The 25,322-nt window shown below is 42.5% G+C and overlaps 1 protein-coding gene across 1 annotated transcript; it reads right to left on the bottom strand.

Annotated features, from left to right (window-relative positions):
• Positions 1-1,913: 1,913 nt before the first annotated feature.
• On the bottom strand, positions 1,914-18,388 carry LOC133447320 (magnesium transporter protein 1-like). The gene is made up of 10 exons (XM_061725976.1): positions 18,254-18,388; positions 11,407-11,576; positions 11,178-11,295; positions 10,496-10,636; positions 10,219-10,359; positions 9,792-9,881; positions 8,758-8,821; positions 6,142-6,216; positions 3,614-3,704; positions 1,914-2,349 (listed from the first exon to the last, which is right to left on the bottom strand). The coding sequence occupies exons 1-10, from the start codon at positions 18,329-18,331 to the stop codon at positions 2,334-2,336; spliced, it is 984 nt and encodes a 327-aa protein (XP_061581960.1). The 5' UTR covers positions 18,332-18,388; the 3' UTR covers positions 1,914-2,333.
• Between the last annotated feature and the right edge of the window lie 6,934 nt (positions 18,389-25,322).

Here is a 25,322-nt window from a genome sequence, read left to right as displayed (position 1 = left end):
TGACACAGGGATAAAAGATAGTATATCATTTAGGTGAAAATGGTGTAAAAATGTGTGTTGTTTCTAGTTTAAAGAGCTGCAGTGACCTCTATGTTGGTCAGAAAGATTCACATCTTAGATTGAATGAATGCTTTAAAGGTCTCCTTTAAAATGATATCAAAGACAATATAGTGAAACATTGACAGATATCCTGAACATGAGTCTAAACCAGGATATGCAGCAGCATCTACTGTCATTTTCTGAACTTCATGAGCTGATAACTCTGATCCAGCTGCCACTCAGGAAGGTTATCATACCAAAATATCATGTACAGACATGGATCTTTTCAACAATTATAAGCAAGTTTGGTCACCTTGAGTGGTGCTGATATCTGGTCTGGAACATGGACTAAATGTTGGAGAACGTGGAATGAGAGGAGCAAACAGGAAGAATAGGAGGCAACCGGGACGTGATGCTTGAGTCAGGGTGGCTCCTTCAGTCAGCTCTGAGCCCGGTCTCAACCACACCACTAGCCCTGAGAGCCCGGCCCACATGGCCAGTGCACGGACAAGGATTTCCTCATCTGACACTTATGGCAACTGCAGTTTTTACTGATGCATAGTTCTGTGCGTCCAGTACTCGAGTTGTAAAAAGAAATCGGGGGGGATGGTGGATTTGATCATATGGGGACAGAATTTGTGCTGATTACAAATAATATAATATATTACAAATAATAGCAGTGACCAAAACAGCTGCAGAAATACTGCAGGAATGACATAGCAGCAGTTAAATGCAGCCTTCTGTAAGCTTTAAATATCCACTGGGCTTACATCAAATACATCAAAACACAACAATAAAAAACACTTTTCTGAACTTATCAATATGACTCTGTCCTTCACAGGATAAGTAACATGGATCACTGCAAAAACTCACAATCTTAACAAGAATATTTGTCTTATTTCTAGTTAAAATGTCTCATTTTAGTAAAAAAAATCTCATTACACTTAAAACAAGACTCATCACTGGAAAAAACAACACGATTTTTTTGCTTGTAATAAGAAGATAAATCTTGTCCCACTGGCAGATTTTTCTACTTATTTCAAGTGAAAATTTACTTGAAACAGGTGAAAATTGTCAAATAAGTTATTTTTCTGGTGATGACTCTAAATGTTGAAATAGCAGTAAAACCACATTCATTGATGAAATGACATAAGGGATGGAAAGGGGGATGGCAGTTTTACAGGGGGGATGATTTGGACCGTTTTTTTATTTCAGGGGGGGATGATTTGGACCGTTTTTATTTCAGGGGGGGATGATTTGGACCGTTTTTATTTCAGGGGGGGATGATTTGGACCGTTTTTATTTCGGGGGGGATGAGATTGGACCGTTTTTATTTCAGGGGGGGATGATTTGGACCGTTTTTTTATTTCAGGGGGGGATGATTTGGACCGTTTTTATTTCAGGGGGGGATGATTTGGACCGTTTTTATTTCAGGGGGGGATGATTTGGACCGTTTTTATTTCAGGGGGGGATGATTTGGACCGTTTTTATTTCGGGGGGGATGAGATTGGACCGTTTTTATTTCAGGGGGGATGATTTGGACCGTTTTTATTTCGGGGGGGATGATTTGGACCGTTTTTATTTCGGGGGGGATGATTTGGACCGTTTTTATTTCGGGGGATGATTTGGACCGTTTTTATTTCGGGGGATGATTTGGACCGTTTTTATTTCGGGGGGTGATTTGGACCGTTTTTATTTCGGGGGATGATTTGGACCGTTTTTATTTCGGGGGGTGATTTGGACCGTTTTTATTTCGGGGGGGATGATTTGGACCGTTTTTATTTCAGGGGGGGATGATTTGATTTGACTCAAGAAATGTGAATGTAGGTGTCTGAAGTGCAGACGAAGGCTTTGACATCAGTGACACGTTCAACTCTGGAAGGAAATCAGTGTCCAACAAACATGGACGACTGTGATTGCTGGTTTATTAAATATGTAAACTGCTTCAACACAACCTGGGAATTGTTACAGCTTCTGAATGCAGATGTATATCATCTTCTGATCCGAGATGTGACAGAACACACGGGTTTATGGGTTAACTGATTTCAGACGGACATGATCCGATACCAACGAGGTCGTTTCAGAACTGACCACGGACGTCCAGGTCCTTTGGCAAACATGAGTTCAAAGATCAGAGGTGTGAGGTTTTAACAGATTAAAAAAAGGCACTGTGGCTGCGTATTAACGCGCTCTCCTCTTCAGATGGCTACCATGTGTTGCCATGACGACAGCTTGCTTGTTGACGGCTGGTCTGAGAAACTCCCGGCCTCTGGTTGGGGAGAGGATGGAGACCTCTAATTCATCAGGAAGCTGCAACAGAGAGGAGAGAGCTGTGAGCAATAATAATAAAAGGGTACGTGCCTTATTTCAAAAAGATATTGTTGCTACCCCTAATATTACTGTTTATTGGAATCCTTTCACAGATCATATTGATTGGAAAACAAACTTGGATGCTAACAAGTTTTTAATCACAAATAAGGTTAAGGAGGTCTGTCGTGGGCTGCTCTCTGGACACAGTGCAGGTGGTGGGAGAGAGGAGGATGATGACTAAGCTTCATCCATGATGGAGAAGGACTCCCACCCCATGAAAGACCTTCAGAGCGCTGGAGAGCTCCTTCAGCGACAGCTCCTTCACCCTAGGTGTGTGAAGGAGCTACAGAAGGTCCTTCCTCCCTGCAGCTGTGAGACTACACAACCAGCACCAGCACAGTAGACCACATACAACCTGACAATAAATGTACATAAGGGAAATAATGTGCAATATCATTCATTCACTACAACGTGCAGTTATGTAAATATCCGTCTGTAAATTTCTGTCTGTTATTTTTTTTTTATATACTAGTATTTCTTATTTATTTTTCTTATTATTATTATTATTATTATTGTATATACCAGTTTACTGTTTATAGTGTGTTATTATTATTGTGTTATTACTATTTCTATTGATGCCTCTATCCCCTTTGCTTCTGTAAACTGCAAATTTCCCCTCTGTGGGACTATTAAAGCATTATCTTATCTTATCTTACAAAATCATACATAAGTATTATCCTGCTAGCCATTACATGCAGAAATTTTAAAAGGACATTAATATGAACTGTTCCTTCTGTAATTTACATCCAGAAACAGTTCATTTATTCTGGCTTTGCTCTCATTCCAAAAAACTATGGGCACATATTAGCAAATTTATTATTGACTCTTTCACTATAGATTTTAATTTACATTGGGAAAATGTTGATTTTGGTTTCCATTGTTTCCCTAAGAAAGAAGGAAAATGTTACTTTTTGATAAATCTGTTTTTATTTCTTGCCAAATTTCATATTCAGTAGATTAAATTTTCAAAGAAAACGCCTTGCTTTTATGTTTTCCAGAAAGAAATGGAACTTTACTTAAAACTAATCACTAAATCAACAAATGAAAAGGCTATTAAAACCATAGACTTGTGTAATATGTATAATCTTCTTGAATAAGGAACATCACCCCTGGCACTTGTTCTGTATTCTACTTGTATACTGTTCCTGTATACTATTCTGTGATGGTTCTTTTAAATAAAGTGTAATAAAGTGTGAAGCGTCACCTGTACGGGTATCCGTGGTACTTGGCTCTGAAGATGGACAGCAGCCAGCTGAAGAACAGCACCACCAGACAGATGCCAGCCACACACATGACTGGGACCACAGGGAGAGGTTAGAGTCGCTCATGAAGCACGGAACATTTCACTTCATTTTTATTTATTTCAATCATTGAAATATATGCAAACAAAAAAAACAAGTAAAATGACAACACAAAAGCATATTCCATAACCAGAAAGGAGCAGAAGAAGAAAATCTTATTCTACCTGCCCCTCCCTCAAAACTAAATTGAACAATAATAATAGATGGTCTGCACAATTACTTAGTTACGGAAGAATACAGATTTTTTTTTATTGTGCACTTCAAGAAAAAAGTCAAAATGTCGAGAAAAAAGTCGAAATGTCAAGATCGACTTTTTGATCGACTTTTTTCTCAACATTTCGACATTTTTCTCGAAGTGCATAATGAAAAAAAAAAAATCTTCCTCTAAAATATTTTTATTTTTTCTCCTGCCTGGCCCTAATACTCTTCCGTACTTAGTTAACATCACAAAGAAAGAAAAAAAAAAAAAAAAAAAATCAAAGATAGATTGTCTGTCTCCATACGCATATATTATAAATTTACTATTTCATCCATACATTGCTATTTTTTTCTCTTTAAATTTCTTTTTAAACTGAAATATGTTTATACAGCCCTTTTAAATCATCATGTAATGAATTCCATAACTTAATTCCAACAACAGAAACACTCATCTGCTTTAAAGTTGTTCGGGCAAATAGATGTTTAAAATGACATTTTCTACGACTATCTTCATTATTTGAACTGAAAGTAAACATGTATTGTAAGTTTTCTGGTACTGCTTTACATTTAGCTGTTACATGATTGTGAGTGTCTGTAACTTAACCACATCATGGAGTTTCAGTTAATCTTGATTCAATCAATAATCTGTTGGTGTGTTCTCTGTAATGCGTATTGTAAATAACTCTGTGCTCTTTTCTGTAATAACAATAATTCCATTCAATACCAGTCACACTGATCAGTGAAAGCAGACAAGAGCTTCCCCCAAAACTTCAGATATTCTGCCTTTCCAGGAATGAGCAGGGTGAGGGGGGATGTCCACTACGCCACAAACCGCTCACGCTGACTTGGGCATATCCCATTTGTAGCCTTAGACCAGCGGTCGGCAACCCAAAATGTTTTAGATCCATATTGGACCAAAAACACAAAACACAAATATGTCTGGAGCCGCAAAAAATGAAAAGTCTTGTATAAGCCTTAGAATGAAGACAACACATGCTGCATGTTTCTATATTAGTTAGAACTGGGTCCTCGGCTGCAAATGTAGCTGCTAATGTCTCTCCACATGACTCTTTTTGTTACGCAAATCTATGGAAGAGTATTAGCACCAGGCAGGAGAAAAATAAAATAATATTTTAGAGGAAGATTTTTTTTTCATTATGCACTTCGAGAAAAAAGTCGAAATGTCGAGAGAAAAGTCACAATGTCATGATTAATGTTGAAATACAATTTCGAGAAAAATGTCGAAATGTTGGGAAAAAAGTAAAAATGTTGAGAAAAAAGTTGAAATGTTGAGAAAAAAGGCAAAGTTTCGACTTTATTCTTGAAATTGTATTTCAACATTAATCTTGACATTTCGACCATTTTGTCGAAGTGCACAAGAAAAAAAGTCTTCCACTCAAATATTTTTTCTCCTGCATGGCCCTGATACACCGTACAAATCTTCATTAACAGAAATGTTGAAATGTAATATTTATTCTACACATTTTTACAGCATTGGAAAAGGTTAATGTTTGTGTCATGTTTGTCCTCCTACAGAAACCATATTAAAAAATATATATATTTCCCTCCCCCATCTATTTCCATTTCCAAACATTTTTGAAAAAGCTCCAGGAGGCACTAGGGCGGCGCTAAAGAGCCGACCCCCGCCTTAGATGCTACCAAAGTTTTCAAAAATGGTAAAAGCGAGGGGAAGTGAGCTCAGGGGGAGTTTTTTATGTTGGGGGAATATTTGTAAAAGGGAATGGACAACAAACATTTTCACAAGATCACTTGCGAAAGTGATTGTCTGGTTTCATAAAACTAATTAACAGGCAGGTGGATGCAATGTGTCAGGTGGAATGGACATCCGTCCCCAGCAGGGGGAGCAGCAGCGTGAGAGGGCAGGGAGCAGGGCCAGGGGGCTAGGAAGGGAAAAACAGCTTAAAAAGGAGGACAGAAGCATGTCAGACGGGACGGGAGACCCCCGTCTTTCTGGTGACCAACACCGTGTCCTAACTGCATGCGACGCGAGCGAGCGTCAGCGACAAAAACAAAAAAAAGACTGTCCTAACTGGCTGCGCAGCGCTTAAAAAGAGAGTTTCAGCTGTCAATCAAAATAACGTGGGGGCCCATAGCGCTTTCAATGTGGACAGAGAGCGTCCGATGCCACGCAGGGCGACGCGATAGTCGGACGCTGGCGTGCAGTTAGGACAGGCTGAAAGAGAGAAAATGGTGAGACCGGTACCAAACCTACTTTTCCTCTTCCCGACATCCAGCTCAGAAGTTGCAGCCTCACACAGCAGCACCATCCCCGTGGTAACGGCAGCGTCTGACAGGAAGGTCAAGGCTTACAGAGGAGGAACATGGTGTCTCTGGGCCCAGCTCAGGCCCAGAACCCAGAACCCAGAACCCACACAGCAGGGGTTCTGCTCCAGTCCTGACCTGCTGGGCTCCAGGCCCGCCCTCACTTGATTCCTCCTTTACAAGCACACAGCTGAAACACACTGAGGCTGTAGGATGCATAGGGGCATCCACTAGGGCTGAACCATTTTTGAAAATAATCTAATTGAGATTTTTTCCTCAATATTGCGATTTAATATGCGATTATTTTTTCAAGGTCCTGTTCTCATGTATTTTTCAACTACACAAGCAATAAATCAGTCTGTTTTATAATAAACAATGTCAGATTTATTTAAAGCACAGATTACAACAATAAAGAAAACTAATCTGTGGCTTTACCTCTTTACCACGTCTACAAACGTCTGTATTTAACACGTCTACACACGTCTGTACACACGAGTGTTATGGGTCGTTCTCTGAACCCAATCACACGACACCAAACCAGGTTAAACTTTAGCCAAAACGAGGCGGAGTTTAATAGAAAAACATAGAAAAACTCCCACAGGGAACAAAAAAACCTTCCTCACAGGGAACTCAGAACGTCTTCACAAATAAACAAACAAACCAACAAAGCTCACAGAGTTAACAAAACGAACCAGCAATGAACAACTCTCAGCCCCGCTGTTTAACTTCATTCCTGATGAGCTGACGAGCTGCAGGTGTGGTTTAAGGCTGATTTATGGTTCGCGTTACACCAACGCAGGGCCTACGCCGTAGGGTAGGCGGTACGCGCACCGTACGGCGCGCGTCGCCGCGTAACCGATGCCGTAACCTCTGCATTGATTTAATGCGGCACCATAACTCAGGCTTCACAGCGCGACTCCAGCACGCCCGGCTCGTGCTCCTCGCCACGCCGACTCCACGCTCATATATTTAATACATTTATAAAGCCCATATATTTATAAAGCCCTGCCTGGCTGAGCCCTAACACTGAGGCCATGGTAGATACAGTAGGTTACACGTGGACACGCGGCACTGTTGACTTGTTTTTCCTGCCGGCAACGTGACCAGATCACGTGACCAGATCACGTGACCAGATCACGTGATCTGGTCAAATCACAGCCTTTGCGGTTAGAAAATCTTGTTTTATCACATCGCAATATTATCGCAAATGCAAATAATCGTTCAGCCCTAGCTTCCACCCCATCCCCCCCCCCACATGCATGGAGACTCACACAACCCTCCAACCCTCCAGAAACCAGCAATCATGTGTTGAGGCGTTGTGACACCGTGGCTGACGTGAAACTCCAGCTTCCTCCCCCTGCAGGGCTGACACCTTTGTACAGACTTGAACCACGGGAATGCCAAATGACCAAGTTCCTCACTAATTGATATTAAGTCATTTGGCCACAGACTTGAACCACGAGAACACCCTATGGGGTAATTTACAACTTAGTAACATTCATGACCGATAACAGCATTTGGCCACAGATCACATCTGACTGTACATTTCTTTTTGTCTCTCACTTGGCTTGTTTATTCCTGCCTTTTGTGCTTTGAACTTACTGTATAAAAGTCATGATTTCAACCATTCGTGGTCAGCACACCGACCCAGACACGCTCTGCGTAGGTCTGCTCACCGCCGGCTTACTGAATAAAACTCACTACACCACAGCGGACTTCTCCACTGGATTTTATATTATTCTTCAACACATGGAATGATCCAGACCTCGGCCATCAATCTTCAATTCCTGGTGTGAATGATCCCTGATAATATTCAAGTATTTAGTCTGGTCTCATGGAAACTGGCTTTGACTAAATGATTAGCGTAGGATGAGGGTAAGAACCAGCAGAGGAATCCTGCGGTCACATGAGCCATCTCTGAGATGTTAAACCTGACTGCTGAGGTCACTAGAGATGTGATGGATCCTCCAGGTCACCATTTCAAATAAACACACATCTATCAGAGCCCACTAGCCTTATAGAGCTATTTAACTCCCACCAAACCCACAGCTCCTCACACATCAGTCATGTCTGTGTAAAACACTGTAAAATCCTTGGAGAGCAGATGCGGCTGGGGCGGTGCTACGGTACAAGAATGTACGGCTGCTGGCCGTCTCACTGGCGTCTGCTGATGGAACAGCTGCCACTGGAAATGCTGCAAGATGGGACCTACTTACTGCTCAAATCTGAAAATTAACTGTTCTTCAATGATCTGAACCCAAAAGAGCAGCTGAAAGAGACTGCAGTGAAGATGGAAACAAGCACTTCCAGGGTCTGCTGCTGGTCCTGGATTAAAGCTTTGAGACATGGACTCGGAACATGGACTAGAAACCAAGTGTTGATGCTTAGACTCAACCTACTTCAGAGCCCTCAAGTGTTTGTGCTTGAATGTTTTCTTTTCATTGTATTTATGCCAGATTTTATTGAGGCGATCAAAGTGTCCACCTTGCTCGCTCTTTGTTTCATTTCCAGCATGTAGGGGGGGTGTGGTCCAGGTGTGTGTGAGGAGAGAACAGCTGAAGGATACTGAAGAGCAGGATGATGTGCGTCTCTGCCACGAACTGGGCCTGGCTGCTGCCGTGGATGTAGCTCTGAAAACACACACACAAATCACATCCTTATCTGCTGCACAAACATCCCAACATGTGACGTTTCCCACGCCGTTCAGACACAGCCCTGCATTATGGGTTCAAGTCCAGCAGCCTTCTGATCCAGGTCCAGGTCCAATCAGAGAGCTCCAGAGGTCTGTGTCCCGGACTCCTCACATCTTCAGAAGAACACATCCACAACACACCAAAGCACATGCACCACCTCAAAATGCCTGTTTGAAATGTTTCAGTGTTTTCTCTGGAGTTCTCCAGAAGCAGGATGTTTCATTCCTGGATGCTCAGAGAGAAAAGGTCCATGTTCAGCCTCTAACAGAGCACCTGTCCATGAGGAGACCAAGGTTACTGAATCATGAGCCACAAAGTCACTCCACCCCCAGAGGAGCTGGAGAACAGACGCTGGTGGAAGAAAGAGGAGAGGAGGAGAGGAGGTCCGGCTCCGACGGCTCCGGTGCTGCCAGTCCCTAGAAAGACCACTCCTCAAGCACACTAGTTTCTAATTTGGGAATATGTCATTCAAAGTAATTTTAAGTTTATCTATGCGGTAAGTGCGTTGATACTTTGGGTGAGTGTGTATCAGGGGTGGCCAATCCTGGTCCTGGAGAGCCCCTATCCAGCATGCTTTAGATGTTTCCCTGCTTAAGCACACCGTGATAAAAGTAGCTGTTTCAACAACAGAACTGTCCAGGCCTTTCTGACAAGCTAATGATGACGAGTAATTAGAATCAGGTGTGAGGAAGCAGGGAAACATCTAAAGCATGCTGGATAGGGGCTCTGCAGGATCAGGATTGGCCACCCCTGGTGTATATAATCAGTGATATTTTGGGTGAGTGTATATAATCAGTGATCCATGGTGTTGATCTGGTGGCCGGCGCGCGTGGCCGGCGCGCGTGGCCGGCGGGCGCGGTCGGCGTGCGTGATCGGTGTGCGTGATCGGTGTGTGTGCTGGTCTTACGATCTGCCCGGTGCTGGGGTTCTTGTGAGCGTACGGAGGTCCTCTGATGTGGTTCCACATCTGTCCCGAGGTCATGATCAGGGTGAAGCACTGGAACACAAAGCCACACCTGCATGAGTCACATGACTAAAGAGGAGACGCACCCTAGCTCTGAAACACAAACGCTTTCATGAAATCCTCCTATTCTTTCACCGGCTGGGTGGTAAGAATATTTAATGAGGTCACTAGTGTCACCTTTATCAATGTTCCACTGGAAACAACAGCATAAACACAATTCCTTCATGGTGCTAATTCTACACGTGTAACTCAATCCAGCAGATGGAGGGGCAGCATGTGGAGCAGCAGCAGGGACACATGTCCCGTCCACATCTCTGCATGATTCACTTCTGTCCATTTATGTGCATGAGGTGGAGTGAGCGGCTGTTACCAGAGCAGAGAAGGCCCACACGTTCTTGTTGAACAGGAACTCCAGGTTGTTCCGTCGCAGGTAGGCCAGTCCACCGATCACAGCCAGGAGGAAACCCAGCAGCAGCGGCCCGGCGTAGTTTGGGGGCCGGATAACCCGGATCTGAAGAGAGTAGGATCCCAGAGCCCCGTGAGTGGTGAGTGTGGAGGTCTCTGCATGCAGACGCAGCAGCGGTTACGCAGCAGCGGTTACGCAGCAGCGGTTACGCAGCAGCGGTCACGCAGCAGCGGTCACTCACCTGGACGTCCGTCCTGTCGGCCACCCACCTGGACAGCTGCTCGGATGAGAACCCTCTCACCTGCAGCTCGTAGGTGTCGGCCCGCCGGGGCTTCCCTTTGGATGGGAAGTGGAGGAATGTGGGGGCAGAGTTCATGTTGAGCTGGAAACACACAACAGCTGTCATACATACGTGTAACAGGACCAGAGAGTTCCTCCACCCTTCCCATCCAGGTGGATTTCAGGATTCACAGTCTAAAGAGACATTTTCTTTTACTTCAGCTTCGTCTCTTTTTATATCAGATGCCCCCCCTGACACAAACCTTTTATTCAGGCTTAGGGGCCGCACTCCCCTCCTTGAACCACCACCTTACTGTGGTGGAGGGGTGTGTGTGCCCGAGTGATCCTAGGAGCTCTGTTGTCGGGGGCATTACGCCCCTGGTAGGGTCTCCCATGGCAAACAGTGGATGCTCAACATTTACCAGCTCCAACTAGTGTCAAATATACTTTATTTTCTCCATTGCTATGTCTGAGCTACATACAGGAAGTAAAGGGAAACTTGGCACTGCAAGCTACAGTGCTGCAGAAAATAACCTACAGTGCCACCTAGTGTTTGGGAGGTATAATTACAATAACAGAAGTATAAATGCCAAACAGGCATGCAGAGCCATCGTGTGAGGCTGAATGGACCAGAGTCCTCTCACCATCTGAAAAACATCTGATCCTTCATCAAAGTCCACTGACGCAAAGAAGACCTTGTTGGTGAAGGCAGAGGAGTATCTCCAGGAGTTAGCCAGGACCTGGAACTCTTCATCGGCTTGTCTGGGAGATGAGACAGCAGTCAGATTCACAGGAGACGACAGAGAAACCCAGCTGGAGTTACCTGAGGAGTCCCCTGAGGAGTCCACCTGAGGAGTCCACCTGACCGCTCACCTGCACACTCCACACTGCCTGTGTGGCTGCAGCGCCGTGAACATGATGACCACAGAGTAGTTCCTGGGTGGAGCTTTGACAAAACGTCTGAATTTGTCCCCGTTCATCCTGATGACGGAGCGTCTTGAGGACCAGTCCATCATCTGAGACACCTTCTCTGACAGCAGCGTCTGTGAGCACACACACACACACACACACACGTATTAAATATAATACATGATACATGAGGTGACGGTGCTATACCACACCGCAACCAAAGGCACCTGAAGAAGAACGCAGGTAGCTTTGTCTCTAGATGTCTTTTTTTTGTTTATATACTCTATTTTTCTATAATGCGCCACACCAGTGACTTTCAGTATAACACTAACAAAAAACAACTAAAATACATATAGACATAAGACTGACACAAACCTCAACATGTACACAAAAAGAAAAAAAATATTAAAAGGACATATCTAAATAACAACAACAAACAAAGACAAAACAAAAAGAGGCATAACATGCCATTAAAAACCTTCCAACCCCCTGTTACCTCCCTCCTTATACATCCCTTACACTTCACTATCGTTTATGTATATGTTACGGTTAAATTAGAAAAACAGCTATTTTGCAAAATAGCCGGCTAATGTGTAAAATAACCGTCAGGGCGGCTAATGTAGAAAAACGGACACAAGGTACTTTTGTCAAGGTGGCAATACATTATTAAGCTCATGGTGCGTGGACATCACATTTTTAATCATCTCTCCAGTCTCGATGCTCCGGTCAGCTCCAGACAATTGTCTCCAGCTGACCGGAGCATGCCGTGGCAATTAATGCAATTATTCTGAGTCCAAATCCCATGCAATATATTCCTCAATTGAGTATTCCAAAACGGATAATGCAAACTACAGATCACGTGATTGGCCCCAGAATAGAGGCCACCGAGGTGGCAAAGCTCAGTGGAGTCACCTCTACTAGCCTTATAGGTCTGGGAAATGTACTGTAAATATCCAGTGTGACAGTCTTTGTGAGGAAACATCTATTCTTCTCTTTGCACCTCCAAAACAGACAAACAGTTGTTTAGTCTCTCTCATGAAGGTGAAGTTCCTAAACCTGAATCATGATGAGATGAGGTCTCTCCTCCTCCTCCATTTGCACAAACGGATGAAACCAAAACAAACTAAGCAAACGTAATTCATGTGGTAGATAGAGTCCAGTTACTACAACTACTTCAGAATAGCCTACAGTTCAGTTGAATGGATGAAATTCGCACTTCAAACCAGTCACTTACAGTAGGGCTGGGCGATATGGACCAAACGTCATATCTGGATATTTTCTAGCTGAATGGCGATACTCGATATATATCCATATTTTTTCTGTGCCATAATTGGGGTTTCCCCCAAAGCATTATAGCATAGCATCTCTGTTAGCATCTCTGTTAGCTTCATTTTTTTCTGAGGCAAACCCTTAAAAAACAGTCACTTTTAATACAAAGCCTCGTGCCAAATGTCACACAGGTTCCTTTGTTAACAGAGGTCTGCACAATATCAAAATGTATAAAACAAATGAAATAAAAATAAACTGCCTGCATGTATAGAATAAAATGCTTCTTGAATAAAATAAAACAAATATCCCTTTCCTGCATAACAATTAAATTAAAATGCACTGTACAATTAATACAATGTAGACAGTAACAGGCAGACTTTTCCACTGAGGTTGACAGTTGTGCAAATAAAACATTTTTGCAAATCTCAAATAAAACATTCAAGTCAATTTGTCACAAAATAAGCTATATCAAAATCATAAAAAAAATGTTAAAAAAAAATAAAATATTTTTTTTAAATCGATATAAACGATATTGTCTCGTACCATATCGCGTTTGAAAATATATCGATATATATTAAAATCTCGATATATGGCCCAGCCCTAACTTACAGTTGCCAATCAGTGCAGTTGGTGCGTAGCAGCCAATGGAAGAAGCCCCTATGCTGCACATGCTTGTTGTTGACAAGGCTGTTTATGGCTGTTGAAGAAACCTAACGTTACTCTCCCCGAAAAAGTGTCGGGTCTGACACATCCACAGCATTAACCGGCTACTGCCGTTTTTCTACATTAGCCGCCCTGACGGTTATTTTGCACATTAGCCGGCTATTTTGCAAAATAGCCGTTTTTCTACATTAACCATAACATATACACTAAAATTCATATTTTCACAAATCCTCATTTCCATTCTTATCTCATAAACACAATACAACTGGAGGGAAAGAGGCGCACAATGAGAGCAAGTAAACAAGCAAGTACATGACAATACCTCCAAAGATAATAACAAAAAAAAAAAGATAAAACAAAAAACGTTAAGTGTTCAGTTGTTGACTCCTCCATATATCTATCCGTCAGATAATCCATTGTTTTTTTATATAGCTCTCCCATTTAGCCCACAGCATCTGTCTCATTCCAAGATTTCCTCTGATTTTATACGTTACTTGCTCCATTTCTTTTACTTGTTCCATTAAGTCTCGCCATTTCTCTAAAACCAAACTTAATTTCTGAAACCAGTTTTTTGTTATGAGTTTAAGAGCTGTTATTCTTAAAATTCTTATAAGGTACTTATCCTCAGTTTTAACTATCTCTTTTGGCATTTTCCCTAACAAAGCAAACTCATAATCGATATTTAAGTCCAATATCGAAATACAACTGATTTCTTTACAAATACTTGACCAATACGTTTTCAAAATAGGACAGGACCAGAAGATGTGACTATAATCAGCAGGTTTTCACCACATCCCCGCCAACATTTTGATGTTGCTGATTGCTGGAATTTAGCTTGGTGGACAGGTGTTAAAAAATATCTCATCTGAATCTTCCATGCATATTCTCTCTAGATGTCTTTTTTGCACACAAGTCTCAAACGACTTCTTTACAAAGCAAGTTCATGAGGGGGGGGTTGCAACGATAGGTGAAATGGTACACGGTGCAAACATAATATAACATAACTTAAAAACTCTTGCGTGATGAGCAGGACAGACTTTCTTTTAACATCTGGCAAAAGTAGTTTGACCAGTTCCGATCTAGTTCAGGGCTGTTCAATTCACGCCCCACTGTCCCACAGGTTTTAAATGTTTCCCAGCTCTAACACGGCTGATCCAGATGAACAGATCAATCAGCTGGTCACCAGGATCTGCACCAATGACACATTCATCTGAACCTGGGGCCTCATTTATAAAAGAGTGTGTAGGATCCATACTAAAAATGCATGTGCGCCCAAAACCCAAAAATGGCGTGCACACAAAAAAATCCGGATTTATAAAACCGCGTGCACGCAATGTTGGCTTTATAAATCACAGTCCAGCTGGAAGGTTGCACAGGTGAATTCGCCTCATACCCCGCCCTCTACACGCCCACTTCATACCATGAATGGTCAATGGAAAGCACCTTGCGACTGTATTTGCATATAAATTAACCTGCCGATCAACAGTGTTTTACACTCAAAAATCATGGCAGGGAAGACCAGAAAGCGAAATTTCGCGGAGACTGAGATGGAGATGTTGTGGATGAGGTGGAGGCAGGAAAACCACATTATTTGGTGGTCACAGTAGTAAAAAGTGAGTTGCCTGCCAAAATCTGATTTCTGGCCGCGGGAGCGCGCACAGCAGCCCGTTGAGCGATAGCGCTGAAACGTCAGATTTTCAGATTATGAAGCTCAAGAATGAGATCAAGTCATATATAGGTAGAAACAACCTTTCATTAACTGTATTTGGCCTTCAATCAATTTTTGGCAGGTAAAAAGACCCATTTTCAGGGGAGAAATCAGATTCTGGCAGGCAATCACTTTTTGGCACACCGTGCAGGTAGGATGATTTGACAGATGAAAATACCCCGTCAGATCACGCTTCCACATAGACGTCCACATTTATCTATGTGGAAGCGTGATTTGACAGGTTTTTTTCTTCCGCCGAAGCGTCGTACACATAGATCTAAGTGAAGCACATTGTGACTTCCTGCTGTCAAATCGTCTATTTGCATGAAAAAGCCTTTGAAAAAAAAGAAACTGATAAAAGAAACGGGGATCGTACGGTAGTATTTTCTCCCGAGGTAGGACAGCTCGGCAAACACCGGCTTGGTGGTTCATGGATCTATAAGTCTGATATGTGATGACATTAACAGTATGACATGAATCTGGCTTCATTTCACCACCTCACCGTCTGCGTAGCCAGTTCCCCATATCTTCAAAATGTTCGTGCGCGAGGCTCAGGGTTGGCGTAGGGATACACACATTTTTCGGTTAGTTTTTTTTTTTTAAATCCCAACCTTTGCGTAAAAGGTGGCTTGCGCATCTTTCAAGCCCTGTTTTGTGCGCAAGCAAGCTTTATAAATGAGGCCCCAGGTGTGTTAGAGCTGGGAAACGTCTACAAGTGCTTCTCACTTCCAATTCCTCAAGCACCGCTTCCCTGCACATCTTCTGGAAACGTACAAAAATTAGGTTGTATTGGCACTGTTGACTCAGTCCTTAAAAATGTTATGGGGTATGAAATACCAAACACCTGTCCAGTGATGTATCCTAGGAACATTGAAAAAGTTGTAATGAAAAAAGACTTGTACTTGACTAAAGTGCTACTTGCAGCAAGCAAGAAAGCCATAACAAGGAAGTGGCTCAGTGTGAACGCTCCAAGGCCGGAGCAATGGTTGGACATGGTCAAGGAAATCCCAGCCATGGAAAAAAATGACATTCATACTGTGAATGAAAGAACGTATTTGAGGAAAATTGGAAAAATGGAACGCTTATATGAGACAACATGACACCAACTGAACGAATGCTACATGGAATAGTGAACTTAACAGTTTTATCTCCAGACTGTGTTCATTTTTATTATTGTTATTCTTACATGTAATTTGTTTTCAGTATTGTTTTTGTCTATAAATATGTGAAAACTCAAAAAAAGTAAGTTACAATAAAGAACCGTCTTAAATTTAATGTTTTATTTTCCCCAGTACAATGTCCATGACAACCACACAACAAATGATGCCTTGCTACCACCAAAGATCCTCTATACACAAGATAGCGCATTGCCGTTACTGGCAATGGTTTGAAATTGTATCCACTTCCGGTCTCCTAAGTGGGCGTAGCCGCCCCTCTCCCTACATCGTTTTGGAACATACCACACTAGATACAGTACAACTTTCTTCCAAAAATTCTTAAATAATATAAATAACAGTATTATTAAGCAAAGAAGCTAGTTTTATTTTAGTTTTAAACTTAATTTTATCCGATGGGAAAACGATGAGAGCCAAATCTCGCGAGAGTGTGTTGCTCAGACAGAGACAGGTCTCAAACAAAGTTCATTTTCTCCTAATCTGTCGGTCTGAAAATTGCCATTTTGGTGTCAGAATGTTCAGAAGGTTTGTGGCTTTTGAAAAATGGGTCCCATATTTACTTAGGTTACTATGGGGCGAAGGAATTGGTAATAATCTGTGCTCACGTTCACTTTTCCCATAGGACTCAATAGACTCAGGACCTACTTCCGGTCTCCTAAAGGGGCGTGGCAGTCACGTGACACAGACACAGCAACTCGAACCTTAGTGGGCTGTCTCGGTTTATAGAACGTCTCTGCTACCACCAACCACCAACCAAGTAACTTTCCCGGAACTTCCTGTAAACCAGTGTAGCAAGCTCGTTGCCACTGGGGCCGACCCACAGGACAGAGGACACAGGATTTCGTGCAGGAAACGTTTTTATTCTCGTTCACTGCAGACACATGTGCACTAGCACCTTCAGCAGACCTCTTGCTGCTGTGCAGCCACTTCTTATGTAGCCAGGCAGGGTGGAGAGGTTGATTGGGCACACCTGTGCCCAATCACCTGGGTGGCCGCTCCTCCACCCTGCCACAACCAGAAACTTATGTTTATTTTTTACTTCGATTATTAAAAAAAAAATACTAACATTTGTTTGTAATACAAGTACATCAACAACCAAACCCCCAAACTCTGGTCATTGTTATTGTAGTCTATAAATAGCAGTTGAAATATATTTATTCCCAGCAGGTCCTCAATGATGTGATGAGTCTTGTTTTAAGTGTAATGAGATTTATTTTACTAAAATGAGACATTTTAACTAGAAATAAGACAAATATTCTTGTTAAGATGGTGAGTTTTTGCAGTGATCCATTTTACTTATCCTGTGAAGGACAGAGTCATATTGATAAGTTCAGAAAAGTGTTTTTTATTGTTGTGTTTTGATGTATTTGATGTAAGCCCAGTGGATATTTAAAGCTTACAGAAGGCTGCATTTAACTGCTGCTATGTCATTCCTGCAGTATTTCTGCAGCTGTTTTGGTCACTGCTATTATTTGTAACATATTATATTATTTGTAATCAGCACAAATTATCTGTCCCCATATGATCAAATCCACCATCCCCCGTAAATTATTTATAAAATTCGAGTACTGGGGATATCTATGCTGGAAGATTAAAAAATAAATAACTAAATAAATTACACATTTTCCGAGCTGACCCTGAATGCAGCAGGAGCTTCCGGTATGGTGCGTTCAAGGACCGCATAGAGCTGGGGTTTCCCCCCATTGGTAAAGGGACTGCGAGTTTTATGCAGTTTTTGCCACTATAATATCAGATTTTACTGCAGACAGCATTATTAAAAGGGATGTTTTCTGATCCCGACTGCTTGTATAAAAAGACACACGCACTTTCATATATTTTAGTGCTGTGAAGGGACGCATGAGCGCGCTAAGCTAAGCTGCTGCTGTTAGCTCCGGGAAGCTGCAGGAGGAAGTGACCCACAAAACTTTGTTAAACTTCCAGAAACTTCCAGAAAGTGCGGAAACGAGTGCCGGACTCCGTCGTCCAGCGGACATACCTCCTTCTTCCTCTGCGCCTCGCCATGCTCGTGCCCCACACTTAGGAGAAGCAGCAACGGGAAAACTTTCCCAAACATTGTGGAACTCACGCCGCTGTCGCTCCTGGCAGCTTCCTACTGGCCCGCGCTCAGCCAATCACAGGCGAGTCTGGACGTGACGTCACATGTCCGCGCTCAGCCAGTCAGAGGCAAGCAAGCGGGACGTCACGTCACATGCGTGGAAGTTCATTTTCATTCATTTCATTTTATTATATTTACCCCACCAACCAACTTATATCCATTGTGTAGACATTGATAGCAGATGTGTATTTTGTAAACATGACGAAGAGACCGCCATACATTTGTTTTATGAATGTGAACATACTTGTAAAATGTGAATAATTTTTTGACATACAAACTAATAATGTAATTAAATTAGAAGCTAAAGATATCTTAATATATTACGAAAACCAAAATTACAAAATTCAACAACTGGTCAACTTAATGATTCTTATTGCTAAGTTCCACATTCATAAGGCAAAATTCTCCAAATCCTGTCCATCCTTAGTTCCCTTTAAAGTTGATTTCAAAATGTATTTTGAGACGATACAATTGCTTAATAACAAGAAATGTAATAACACTGTCAACCTCATAAAAGAAATGTTTACTGATATCTGAATGTATTGCCTTCCTTTTATTATTTAGTGTAATTGTTAATGTCACGAACTACTTGCACTTTATTGTATTATTTTTTGTGAAGAGAATAATTTTATATTTTTTTTTACTATAATGATGCCATGCATGTTTGTGTTTTATATTATTGAATGATGTCTGCCATTTATTTTAATGTTATTGTATTTTCTGGAATTGAAATAAAGTTTCATACAAAAAAAATCATTTCATTTTATTCTTTATTTCATTCAAAAAATAAAACAAACAATTCGATACAAATACAAATACAAATGTTAATAAATTGTGAATGAAAAGGGAGCAGAAAGAAGAAGAATCTTATCTAATCTGCTCCTTTTTCCAAGCAATAAATTCACAAATAACATAAATTAAAAAACAAAACAAAACAAACAACAACTGAGTAAATAAAAAACTAAAATAAAATTACCGCCGTCTATGGGTATGTCAATCAAACTTAACTAACATTTCATTATATTTACTTAACATACAGGCTTTAATTGTTCTTTTGAATGTAATGTTTGATTTGATTCTTTGTTTTCTTTATTCAGATTGTTCCATAAACTGATTCCTTTCACAGAAACACAACGTTCCATCAATTTAGTCCTGAATCTTGGTTTTTAAAAAAAATCTCTGTTCCTTTTAAGTTAAACTTGCTTTCTCTTTTTTCAAATCTTTTCTGAATGTTGATTGGTAAAGTTTTTTATGAGTTTTAAACATAATTTGCAGAATACTATAGTTTACTAATTCATGAAATTTCAACAATTGTAACTGAAGGAATAATGGATTTGTTGGATCTCTATATCGTTTTCTACTGATTATTCTTATGGCTCTTTTTTGCAAAATGAAAATTAACTGAATAAATGTTTTACAGGCATTTATTTCCCCAAACTTCAACACAGTCGGTCAGATCAGTCAGATCAGAGTGTTATAGAAAATGTACAATGCTTTGTTGTCCAATGAATCCTTTACTTTGTGTAACAGCAATTGTTTTGGAAATTTTATCTTTGTATAATGTATATGTGATTTCCAATTCAAATTCTCATCCAGCATGACACCCAAAAACTTGCTTTCCCTTACTCTATTCATTTCAATTAGTTTTTAAAGCCTGATTTATGGTTCCGCGTTAAATCGACGGCGTACCCTACGGCGTAGGCTCTGCGTTGGTGTAACGCGGAACCATAAATCAGCCTTAACCATCGATATCCAACGCGACCTTACACAGGACTCTTTAAAACTTTAGAAGGATAAAAGAAGATGACAGAAGACCTAATGGTAAAGACTGTGGATCCTATGTGGTCTAGTGACACGACTTCTGACAGGATAACGTTTCATGTACAACAGAAGTTTCATTGCGTTAACCAACATCTAAATACAAACTATTTCCTGAAAGCAGTCCTACTCTGGAAGTTTGAACTTGTTGGTCTGAACTGGATGTTTATAGATGTTTGATTTGACTTCAGCTGGAACTTCATTAAACTTAACGTCGTTACGTTGTATTTAACCCTTGTGCTGTCTTCAGGTCAAGGAAGGAGGAAGGGAAGAAGGGAGGAAGGAAGGAAGGAAGGAAGGAAAGAAGGAAAGAAGGAAGGAAGGAAGGAAGGAAGGAAGGAAGGAAGGAAGGAAGGAAGGAAGGAAGGAAGGAAGGAAGGAAGGAAGGAAGGAAGGGAGGAAAGAAGGAAGGAAGGAAAGAAGGGAGGAAAGAAGGAAGGAAGGAAAGAAAGGAGGAAAGAAGGAAGAGAAAAAAGAAGGAAGGGAGGAAAGAAGGGAGGAAAGAAGGGAGGAAAGAATGAAGGAAGGAAGGGAGGAAGGAAGGAAGAAAAGAAGGAAGGAAGGAAGGAAGGGAGGAAAGAAGGGAGGAAAGAAGGAAGGGAAAAAAGAAGGAAGGGAGGAAAGAAGGGAGGAAAGAAGGAAGGAAGGAAAGAAGGGAGGAAAGAAGGAAGGGAGGAAGGAAGGGAAGGAAGGAAGGAAGGAAGAAAAGAAGGAAGGAAGGAAGGGAGGAAAGAAGGAAGGAAGGAAGGAAGGAAGGAAAGAAGGGAGGAAAGAAAGGAGAAAAGAAGGAAAGAAGAAAAGAAGGAAGGAAGAAAGAAAAGAAGGAAGGAAGGGAGAAAAGAAGGAAGGAAGGAAGGAAGGAAGGCAGGAAGGAAGGAAGTAAGGTAGGAAGGAAGGAAGGAAAGAAGGAAGGGAGGAAAGAAGGAAGGAAGAAAAGAAGGAAGGAAAGAAGGAAGGAAGGAAAGAAGGGAGGAAAGAAGGAAGGAAGGAAAGAAGGGAGAAAAGAAGGAAGGGAGGAAAGAAGGGAGGAAAGAAGGAAGGAAGGAAAGAAGGAAGGAAGGAAGGAAAGAAGGGAGGAAAGAAGGAAGGGAGGAAAGAAGGGAGGAAAGAAGGAAGGAAGGAAAGAAGGGAGGAAAGAAGGGAGAAAAGAAGGAAGGAAGGAAGGAAGGAAGGAAGGAAAGAAGGGAGGAAAGAAGGAAGGAAGGAAAGAAGGGAGGAAAGAAGGAAGGGAAAAAAGAAGGGAAAAAAGAAGGAAGGAAGGAAGGAAGGAAGGGAGGAAATAAGAAAGGGAAAAAAGAAGGAAGGGAGGAAAGAAGGAAGGAAGGAAAGAAGGAAGGAAGGAAGGAAGGAAGGGAGGAAATAAGGAAGGGAAAAAAGAAGGAAGGGAGGAAAGAAGGAAGGAAGGAAGGGAGGAAAGAAGAAAGGAAGGAAGTACAGAAGGAAGGAAGGAAGGAAGGAAGGGAGGAAAGAAGGAAGGAAGGGAGGAAAGAAGGAAGGGAGGAAAGAAGGAAGGGAGGAAAGAAGGAAGGGAGGAAAGAAGGAAGGAAGGGAGGAAAGAAGGAAGGGAGGAAAGAAGGAAGGAAGGAAGGAAGGAAGGAAGGGAGGAAAGAAGGAAGGGAGGAAAGAAGGGAGGAAAAAAGGAAGGAAGAAAAGAAGGAAGGAAGGAAGGGAGGAAAGAAGAGAGGAAAGAAGGAAGGAAGGAAAGAAGGGAGGAAAGAAGGAAGGGAGGAAAGAAGGAAGGGAGGAAAGAAGGGAGGAAAGAATGAAGGGAGGAAGGAAGGAAGGAAGGAAGGAAAGAAGGGAGGAAAGAAGGAAGGGAAAAAAGAAGAAAGGGAGGAAAGAAGGGAGGAAAGAAGGAAGGGAAAAAAGAAGAAAGGGAGGAAAGAAGGGAGGAAAGAATGAAGGAAGGAAGGAAGGGAGGAAATAAGGAAGGGAAAAAAGAAGGAAGGGAGGAAAGAAGGAAGGAAGGAAAGAAGGGAGGGAGGAAGGAAGGAAGAAAAGAAGGAAGGAAGGAAGGAAGGAAGGAAGGAAGGAAGGAAGGAAGGAAGAAAAGAAGGAAGGAAGGAAGGAAGGAAGGAAGGAAGGAAGGAAGGAAGGAAGAAAAGAAGGAAGGAAGGAAGGAAGGAAGGAAGGAAGGAAGGAAGGAAGGAAGGAAGGAAGGAAGGAAGGAAGGAAGGAAGGAAGGAAGGAAGGAAGGAAGGAAGGAAGGAAGGAAGGAAGGGAGGTGTTACGGCCCCCAGCCGTTACTGCTTTTGATTTAGTGTGTAACTGTACTTATGTTTTGTTTCTGTATGTTTTGGGCGAGTGAGCACTCCTGTTTTAATCCATCTTGTTCTTCCCACTGATCAGTTCAGTTCAGATTGACAGGTCCCGCCTCCTGCCGCAGCCATTGGTCCTCCGCAGCTGTGGCAGATGAGACTGACGAGCTGACACCAAGCTGCTGGTCCTCAAAAGCAGCACACCTCAGTCAGCATGTCGAGGGCTGCTACTGTTCAGTGTGGCAATCCTCCTCGCTGTGTTCTGTGCTCTTTGTGATCTGTGTTAGTCTGCTGTCTGCTTGTGAGCAGTTCTTGTTTAAGTTAGCTGTGTGGTTTTGTAACTGGCTGTGCCTGTATATTTTATACCGAAGCAGTAAGGGTAAACCGCCATTTAATTTGATCCCCTTTTTCTCCTGTTTTTGTTAAGTTAGGAAGTTAGGCTCAGATATTGTAATTTTGTTTGATCTTTTGTTTCCTCCCAGGGCTTAGGTAGTCTGGTTGAGAAGATAGTTTCTTTTGTTTGTTGTTTTGGCCTAGGTTTACCCCGAAGAGAAGCTTCATTTTCATTTTTGTCATTTTGTTTCTTGTTGGATGTTGAACCGTGCGCTGTGCAACAATAAATACAGCCTTTTTGTTGTGAACCATCTCTCACTGCCTCATTTTTATGTTGCACCTCTGTTCCCCTAGCCTGGGACGTAACAGAGGAAAGAAGGAAGGGAGGAAAGAATGGAGGAAGGAAGGAAGGGAGGAAAGAAGGAAGGGAAAAAAGAAGGGAGGAAAGAAGGAAGGGAAAAAAGAAGGGAGGAAAGAAGTCTGTCTGGGGTTCCAAGTAAAACCCTGGACAGGCTCCAGTACGTGCAGAATTCAGCTGCCAGGGTTCTCACCCACACCAAGCCCTGGCAGCATATCACCCCCACCCTCATCCACCTCCACTGGTTACCTGTTAAATTCTGCATTCGGTACAAACTCCTCCTACTCACCTACAAATCCCTTCACACTCAGTACGTGCACATGCAGCGATTCAAGGTGGTTGGAGATCTCATCAGATAATGATATGCAGAAGATTGGATCACTTGTCTGATTACACATGCTGTTCTGAGATCAGACTGAATCAGATTGAATAAACCACTGTAACCAGAGCATGGCTGACTCCGTGACGCTAGGTGGCGCTGTACCCGAGGTAACCATGGTAACCATTTCAACAAAGAGCCACTTCCGGTTGACCTCCGCTTAACAACGAAAGGAAAAAGTGCATTCTAAGGGCCAATCCCAATTCTCCTTCCCTCGCCCTTCTTTTCTCCACTCGCACTTCTTTTCTTCCCTAACCCCTAAAAAAAGAAGGGGGATATTTTAGGGCACTTGAGATCTAGGGCACTTGGCCCAGGTGCCTGTCCCATTTCTCCTACTCCCCCTCGTTTTCATCCCTACCCTGATCAGGAAGCTGAGAGCCAAAAGCTGTTTTAATTTCAGCTGTAGCGCTGTTAATATGGCACTTTAAGTTTTAATATTTTTTCAGGCATAAAGGTAACCTTAAGATCCGCAACCGGGGCTCAGTTTATCCAAATAACGCCTGTTAAGAAATTTGACCCGATGTTTTCGGAGATGAGAAGAGCCGCCGGCCCCGGGGAGCAGCCTCAGCTCACAGCCCGAGAAGAGACGTGTCCGCCGGGTCAAGCTGCTGCGTCAGCCCCGGGAGAGAAACTCTCTCCAGGGACGCTGCTCTGTTGAGAATCACGCCGGCTGAAATAAATCATTTAGGAAGATGTTGGTTTAATAGATGAAATCTAACAGTTGTAGCTACGCCTGTTAAGAAATTTGCTCCGAAATTTAGAGATTTCGGTCTGCCGGCTCCGGAGTTTGGGTCCGCGTTAAATCGACGCAGAGCCTACGGCGTAGGGTACGGCGTATTTTGTTTTTTTTATGCCACAGTTTGCAGATTGATTGTTGATGCGTGGGCTAACGTGTCTGCTGGGATTATTTTGCGAGCTTTTGCAAAAGCGTGCATCTCCGAGGCACCGCACGGCACGGAACGTGACTCTGACAGCGAGGAATCCGGACTGGCACAGCTGATTTAGCGGAGCTCTTTAATGCAGAAACAGAGGATGAAACTTAATGGGTTTGATTAATGTAAAAACTGAAATAAAGTAGCCTACAATCAAACAAAGTTTTGCTCCCGCTGTATTTTTAAATACGCACACTCCTGTGCTTGTGTGTGTTCTTGTGTGTGTGCCGTTTCGGTCGGTGCGCCGTGTGTGTTTTAAATACAGAAATATGACACAAGACTGAGGCTATGCCTCAGAAAAAATTTAAAAAGCGATGTAGACGGGCTGTTTTTTTCTCAGCCGCTCCCGGCTCCAGCTGATTTCTGATCAGCGCCGACATGAACAAAGCGGTTGCGCAATCGAGTACGTCACAGCAGCTTCACCCAAACGGCGCCCGTATGGTCGCGAAAATACAGTATTTATATATGAAATGTCAGAATAGGAAATATTTTGACGACACCCCTGAAGCAGTCACACGACACCCCAGGGTGCTACTACTGAGCAGCGTCGCGTCGTCTCCTTTCACTTCCGGGTGAATCCCCTCCCCCGGGGGAAAACCCCACCCGGGGGAAATTCTCGAGCATGCGCAGACTGTAATATCTATGTCCCCGTACACATGGCATTAACAAGGCGGTTGCGACTGGCTTATCTAGGTGCTGCAAGCGGGTTGATGAATCCAGTCTGATCAGATTACTTGACTGACTTAAGGTGTTCACATGCAGTTTAAAAGTCAGTACGATGTGTGCAAATGATCTCCAACCAGCTTGAATCGCTGCATGTGCACGTACTGACTCTGGCCCCCCAGTACCTGTCCGACCTCCTTCATCACCA

The sequence above is a fragment of the Cololabis saira genome, chromosome 7, assembly GCF_033807715.1.
Source record: "Cololabis saira isolate AMF1-May2022 chromosome 7, fColSai1.1, whole genome shotgun sequence".
NCBI classification, from domain to species: Eukaryota; Metazoa; Chordata; class Actinopteri; order Beloniformes; family Belonidae; genus Cololabis; species Cololabis saira.
The sequence above is the reverse complement of the archived record's forward strand: the minus strand, read 5'-3'. Positions and strand labels throughout refer to the sequence as shown.